The 6,893-nt window shown below is 41.5% G+C and overlaps 1 protein-coding gene across 2 annotated transcripts in view; it reads left to right on the top strand.

Annotated features, from left to right (window-relative positions):
* The window catches only part of GPATCH11 (G-patch domain containing 11), an 11,206-nt gene that overhangs the window by 2,580 nt on the left and 1,733 nt on the right, over window positions 1–6,893 (top strand). The window contains exons 2-7 of one of the 2 annotated variants that reach the window (XM_007468383.1): window positions 1,184–1,255; window positions 2,170–2,396; window positions 3,223–3,264; window positions 4,044–4,164; window positions 4,286–4,376; window positions 6,392–6,508. In XM_007468383.1, the coding sequence (XP_007468445.1) occupies window positions 1,197–1,255; window positions 2,170–2,396; window positions 3,223–3,264; window positions 4,044–4,164; window positions 4,286–4,376; window positions 6,392–6,508 (657 nt within the window). In that variant the 5' untranslated portion in view covers window positions 1,184–1,196. Of the gene's footprint in view, window positions 1–1,183; window positions 1,256–2,169; window positions 2,397–3,222; window positions 3,265–4,043; window positions 4,165–4,285; window positions 4,377–6,391; window positions 6,509–6,893 lie in introns of those variants that run through there. The other variant, XM_007468384.1, reaches the window with a different exon arrangement.

Here is a 6,893-nt window from a genome sequence, read left to right as displayed (position 1 = left end):
GGGAAAGAGATGCTTACTTGCCCTGTTTAGGTCATCCCCTCACCTTTGCTAGGACATAGGATACTATAACTGGCCATCTTGTGCCCAAGAGAGTATATGGTACTAAGATTGCCACCCTCCACTAGAACCACAAGGAGGGCAGAGGGCCAGGTTTCCAAAGGGAAGGATGGTGAGCAGGCCAAAACAGCATATGTGCACTGCAACAAGTGACTCTGCTTTTGTATCCAGCAACTGGACCAGCAGCATTGACAGCACCTGGGCGCCTGTTAGAAATGCAGGACCTCAAGCTCCAGCTCAGAATCAGACTCTGCATTTTAAGAAGATCCCAGGCCAATTCATATACACAGTAAAGTTTGAAGTGTACTTTATAATTACATGATTTTAACTACTTTGGATAGAAACTGTCCTCAAAAGTGTTTCCACATAAGTGAAGTGTTAACTATATCAAGTTACAAATGAACAGCTTGAACATAAAGTGCTGTGGAGAGAGGCCTGAAGTGGTCAGGACAGGCTTTTGTGAAGGAGGGTAGCCTAGGCCTAGGAGGAGGGAACTGTCTGTGGTGTGTTCAGAGGGCAATGAGAGAGACCATGTGGCGTGACTAATGAGTCCTAGAGGAGAGTCAGAGATCAGATTATGAAGGATCTCTCTGGCTACCATGTGAAAATGATGGTTCCTCCACTGCCCACAGGGTAAAGTTTACTGAAGGATTTGAAACTGGCAAGTAACATGCCCTGACATGTTTTTAAAAAACCACTCTGGAGAGGTTCTAGAGGATGGGTTGGAGGAAGAGAGGCCAAAGGCAATGAGACCAATTAGGAAGCAGTTGTAATAGTTCAGGTGAGAAAAAAATGCCTGAACGAAAGCAGTGGTCACAACTATAGGAAAAAATGCCTATGGGGGATAATACGGAGGAAGAGTTGACAGAGGTTTATAAGAGGTCAGGAAGGGGGAGATAGTGGTGATATTAATTTGGAAATACCGGGATGAAGGAGGTCTTGGGAGGGGGAAGAGAATTGTTTGGATTATTGAGTTTGAGAGCTCCACCCAGAAGGATGTCAAAAGGACACTTGAACATGGAGTAGAGCTCTAGAGAAAGGTCATGGCTGGGAATGCATACAGGTTTATTTCCATTTTGGTAAACTGAAAATTAGTAATCGTTACTTTATCCTATTTGATTTGTAGATGGTTTTGCTATATGAAGCTGAACATGGCAGAAGAAGAGGACTATATGTCTGATTCCTTCATTAATGTCCAGTAAGTAAATGTACACACCCCATGAAATGATATGTGTAAGACATTAGTGGAGATTTTTCAGCAATGCCATTGATTTTATATATTTTTATTTTTTATATATTTATTTAATTTATTTATTTTTGGCTGTGTTGGGTCTTCGCTGCCGCGCAGCCCCCTCCCAGCTGCAGTAAGCAGGGGCCACTACTCCCCGCAGTTTGTGGGCCTCTCATTGCCGTGGCCTCTCCTGTTTCGGCGCACGGGCTCCAGGTGAGCGGGGTTCAGTAGTTGTGGCATGCAAGCTCCAGAGCGCAGGCCCAGCAGCTGTGGTGCACAGGCCCAGTTGCTCCGTGGCATGTGGGATCCAACCGGACCAGGGCTCAAACCCATGTCCCCTGCATTGGCAGGCGGACTCCCAACCACTGTGCCACCAGGGAAGCCCTAAGCAATGCCACTGATTTTAAAGGTGAGGTTGGAAGTTAGTCTTATTGCTTCATGGAAATACTTCCTACATGTCTGTAGTACAAGGATACTAGAAATCTCTTCTTCCTTTTTAATGCTAGGTGTTTTTTTCCTGCCCTTGATTCTTTTTATTCCCCTCTTCCAAGGATATTTACTGTTTTACTTCATTTCATCTCATCGCCTCTTAATACCTGCTGTCCAGCTTTGCTTTTTATTATAGCCAACCTCTTAGAAAAATTAGTCTGAACCTACTATTTCTAATTTCTTCAACTCTGTACTTTTAGTGTCTTACAATATGGTACCAGCCTTCATCATTTTAACTAACACAGCCATTCTCAAAGGACATTGGTTATGTTCTAACAAAGATGCTCCTAGAGGTAGCACTGAAATATTAAGTAGTGTCAAGTGAGTAAGTGGCAAAGCTATGAGAAACTTCCATGTACTGGTCCAAAATAACCTTTTCCCTCATTCTTCAGAGAAGATATCAGACCAGGCTTGCCAATGCTGAGGCAAATCCGAGAAGCCCGTCGAAAAGAAGAAAAGCAACAGGAAGCTAATTTGAAAACTAAGCGGAAGAGTTTAAAAGAAGAAGAACAAGAGAGACGTGACATTGGATTGAAGAATGCTCTAGGCTGTGAAAACAAAGGGTTTGCTTTGCTCCAGAAGATGGGATATAAAAGTGGTCAGGCCCTCGGCAAAAGTGGTGAGTCACAGCCAGAAATAAACAGCTGTAATTTATTGATGAGTACCAGTGATGACTCTTTAATCTCTGTCCCTCAACACAGAAATTGAAACAACTTAAGCTTCCTAGGCTCTTATTGTTGCTGGCAAGCTTATGGAGAACTTCCATTTTCCCACATCCACTTTAGACATGTGCCATCAAGAGCTGCTTATCTGCCCAGCTCGGCCTCAAAGGCGCTAACAAGTGGGATGGACGAGGCTTACAATGGAGGCAGCAGCTAAGAATGGTGACAAGAGAAGGGTTAAGAAGTACAGTGGCCCAAAGGACAGTGAAGCAACATCGGAGATGATGGCAGGACTCTGCCCTGATTGCTCTGTACCTGTGGCAGCTGCCTGAGTGACCCCTCAGCTGGAGAAGCTGTTCTCACCTCTCTTTTAGGAATGAGATTGCTTATTAAGAGATAGAGGCCATATACGTATAGTAGCTTCTGTAAGCTGTTTTTCTCCTCTCCTCTCCTTTATTGTCATTTCTTTGACCTTCACCTCTCAAGGCTTTGCTCTCTCTTGTGGCTCCCACCCTCCTGGATATATAACAATGTTTTCACTTCTTAAAATCCTTCCTACCTTCAGGTGGCGTTGCAGGCTGTGGATCAGCCTTATCGAGGACTAAGTATTTGAAGGCAAGGGTGGTAGTTGATTGTAGAGTATTGATGTTCAGTTACAGTTTTGAGTATCATTGAAACTGAAGGGGATAAGTATAGAACATTATAAAGTTGCATACTGCGCCTACCTGTAGTTTGAGGAAGAATTTCTAAAGTAGTTTGTGTTTTGTTCTCTTTTTTTTTTAGGAGATGGTATTGTTGAACCAATTCCTCTTAATATCAAAACAGGTATGTAATTATTTTTGAGGCTATTTACCAGTAATAACAACTTACACTTAAATTTAGCACATATATTTGCTTAATAAATACTTTTTTATGGTGGTACTATTACAGTTCTTATCATAAGACACCCTCAGTAAAATGTTTCTTAGTTAAATTTCTAGACCTTTTAAACTAACAATACAAGTAAGTTTTAGTCAGTATAAAATAAAATTTTAATCATAAAAATAGGGGAAAAAGTATTGTAACCATTAAAAACATAAAGCTGTTTTTGTCCACTGAGTGTCCTAAAAGTATCCTGAGACAGATGTATCCATTAAATGTTTTTCTTAATACTTTGGACAAATTAAAGAGAAAAAATATATACTTTATTTGTTCAGCATATTTATATGTAAGTATGACAGTTGATACTGTTTTCCCAATTTGAAAAAAATGTGTATAGTATTACCGTCTTATTAGATCAGACCAATGATCTTTGTAAAAAATCAAATTATGTGTTTGGGTTAAAAAAAAATCTCTAGTGTTTTCTCCCATCCTTCTTATCAAATGATTTTGAGTGATTGTGCTCAAATTAGAATTGCATTTAATCTGTAAGTATTTAGGGAATTCCCTGGCAGTCCAACAGTTAGGACTTGGTGCTTTCACTGCCTAGGGCTCGGGTTCAATCCCTGGTTGGGGAACTAGGAACCCACAAGCCGCAAGGTGTGGCCAGAAAAAGAAATTTTAAGTTGTCATGTTTTGAAATATAAAGTCAATACATTTCTCATCAGTGTTTCCTGTTTGAGCAGGAAAAAGTGGCATTGGTCATGAGGCATTACTAAAACGGAAAGCAGAGGAAAAATTGGAAAGCTACAGAAGAAAGATTCACATGAAAAAAGAAGTTGAAGAAAGAGCTGCAGAACAGTTTCGGTATTTTAGCTGTTTATAGTTTCACCTTTTCTTTATTGTGGTATGTTTTCTGGTACTTGGACATATAAAATGGATGAAGAGAGCACAGACCTCTAGTGTACTATTTCTTTCTTTGAATCAGAATGCGACTTAAAAATAAGCAAGATGAAATGAAGCTAGAAGGAGATCTTAGAAGAAGCCAGAGAGCCTGTCAACAATTGGATACTCAGAAGGTAAGTCTTTTACCTGCTTTCAGTTTGGTAAAGTGTTTTGGCACCCAGTGTGATTTGCTGTGTATTTTTATTGTTAAAAAGAGAGAGAAAGAGAGAACTCCAAGCCTGGTGTATCTACTCACTAAAGCTTTCATTTAAGATGCACTATTGATCTATGATAACTGATACTCATAATAATGACTTGTTCTCTGCAGGAACCTGAGTAGTCTGAATTATCCTCTGTGGGTAAATTACCATTTTTACACTTAACTGTTCTCCACTTATTTGAATATTGATTACTCAGGACTATTATGTGTGGAAATTCTGTTCACCAGGATATTCAGTTAACCAGAATAGCCTATTTTCAGTCCATATCCAATACCATATGTGTCTCTAACTAGTAAAATCATGGTAGACTACTATCTATTTCAGATTTGAATGGTTCTTAAAATTCAATTTTTGATTTGATTTCATTTCTTTTTTATTTTGATGGTTCAATTACCATCAAAATAAAATAACTTCATTTAAAGTCTCAAAATGGAGGGCTTCGGACTTCCCTGGTGGTGCAGTGGTTAAGAATCCACCTGCCAATGCAGGGGACACGGGTTCGAGCCCTGGTCCAGGAAGATCCCACATGCCGCAGAGCAACTAAGCCCGTGCGCCACAACTACTGAGCCTGTGCTCTAGAACACGTGAGCCACAACCACTGAGCCTGTGTGCTACAGCTACTGAAGCCTGCACGCTCTAGGGCCCGTGCTCCACAACAAAGAGAAGCCACCGCAATGAGAAGCCCGCACACTGCAATGAAGAGTAGCCCCGCTCGCCACTAGAGAAAGCCCACCCACAGCAACAAAGACCCAACACAGCCATAAATAAATAAATAGATAGATAGATAGATAGATAGTTAAAAGTGGGGGGCTTCCCTGGTGGCACAGTGGTTAAGAATCCACCTGCCAATGCAGGGGACACGGGTTCGAGCCCTGGTCTGGGAAGAACCACATGCCGCAGAGCAACTAAGCCCAAGCACTGCAACTACTGAGCCTGCGCTCTGCAGCCTGCAAGCCACAACTACTGAGCCCACATGCCAAACTACTGAAGCCCACGTGCCTAGAGTCCATGCTCCTCAACAAGAGAAGCCACTGGAATGAGAAGCCCACACACCACAATGAAGAGTAGCCCCGCTCACCGCAACTAGAGAAAGCCCGCCCGCAGCAACGAAGACCCAACGCAGCCAAAAATAAATAAATAAATTTATTTATTTATTTTAAAAATAAATTAGAAAAATTAAATAAAGTCTCAAAAATGGGGACTTCCGTGGTGGTGCAATGATTAAGAATCCGCCTGCCATTGCAGGGGACATGGGTTCAATCCCTGGTCTGGGAGGATTCCACATGCTGCGGAGCAACTAAACCCGTGCGCCACAATTACTAAGCCTGTGCTCTAGAGCCCGTGAGCCACAACTACTGAAGCCTGTGTGCCTAGAGCCCGTGCTCCTCAACAAGAGAAGCCACCGCAGTGAGAAGTGCTCGCACTGCAATGAAGAGTAGCCCCTGCTCACCGCAACTAGAGAAAGCCCACTCGCAGCAACGGAGACCCGATGCAGCCAAAAAATAAATAAATAAATATTTTAAAGAACAGAATAAAAGTTTCCTTCAATTAAAAAAAAAAGTCTCAAAAATGTTTGTAAAATTTCCTTCATATGTAAATAGATTGCTGGAAGCAATCTCTCTTTTCTCTATTTCCATAGGACATTATTTTGAATATGTGTCGTAATACTTAAGATTTCCTCACTGATAGGTATCATTTTATACCCATTAAGCTACTTATACCCATAGCTTCTTTTCCCTACTAGATTGTCAGCAACTGGGAGGCAGTATTCTAACTGGGTTTTGCATCCCCATAGTTCATAGTGCTTTACTCTTAAAGCAGCACTCAGTAAATATTTAATTGAGAGAATGAATTCATGTTGACAGGAGCATACTTGTGATAGAGTTATGTTTAGCTGTGTTTAATTGGGACTAATTCTACATTTTCAGAATATTCAGGTTCCCAGGGAGGCATGGTACTGGTTGAGGCTTGAAGAGGAAACTGAAGAAGAGGAAGAGGAAGAAAAAGAACAAGATGAAGATGAATATAAGAGTGAAGACTTAAGCGTATGTGTTGGGACCAGTTCCGTAGCCGGCTGTCTCAGCCTTGGCACGATTAACATTTTGAACTGGGCAGTTGTTTGTTGTCGGGGGCCGTTCTGTGCATTGTGAGATATCTGGGAGCATCTGTGGCCTCCACCCACCAGATGTCCATTGCACTTCCTCCTTGTGACAACGGAAAATGTCTTCAGACATTACTACATTTTCCCCCGAGGGGAAAAAATCACCCCTTGAGAACCACTGCATTACAGGTTTATTTCATGAACCCCAGAGCAAAACTTAATATAATTTTCCCCGTTAGCTTCAGTCTACCCTCTCACCTCAGTTTTAGTTTGGATGATGGATTAGCCACAAATGTAACTTATGTTGATTTCTACCTTGTTTCCTGCTG

This window comes from Lipotes vexillifer, unplaced genomic scaffold (assembly GCF_000442215.2).
Source record: "Lipotes vexillifer unplaced genomic scaffold, Lipotes_vexillifer_v1.1 scaffold1149, whole genome shotgun sequence".
NCBI classification, from domain to species: domain Eukaryota; kingdom Metazoa; phylum Chordata; class Mammalia; order Artiodactyla; family Lipotidae; genus Lipotes; species Lipotes vexillifer.
The sequence above is the reverse complement of the archived record's forward strand: the minus strand, read 5'-3'. Positions and strand labels throughout refer to the sequence as shown.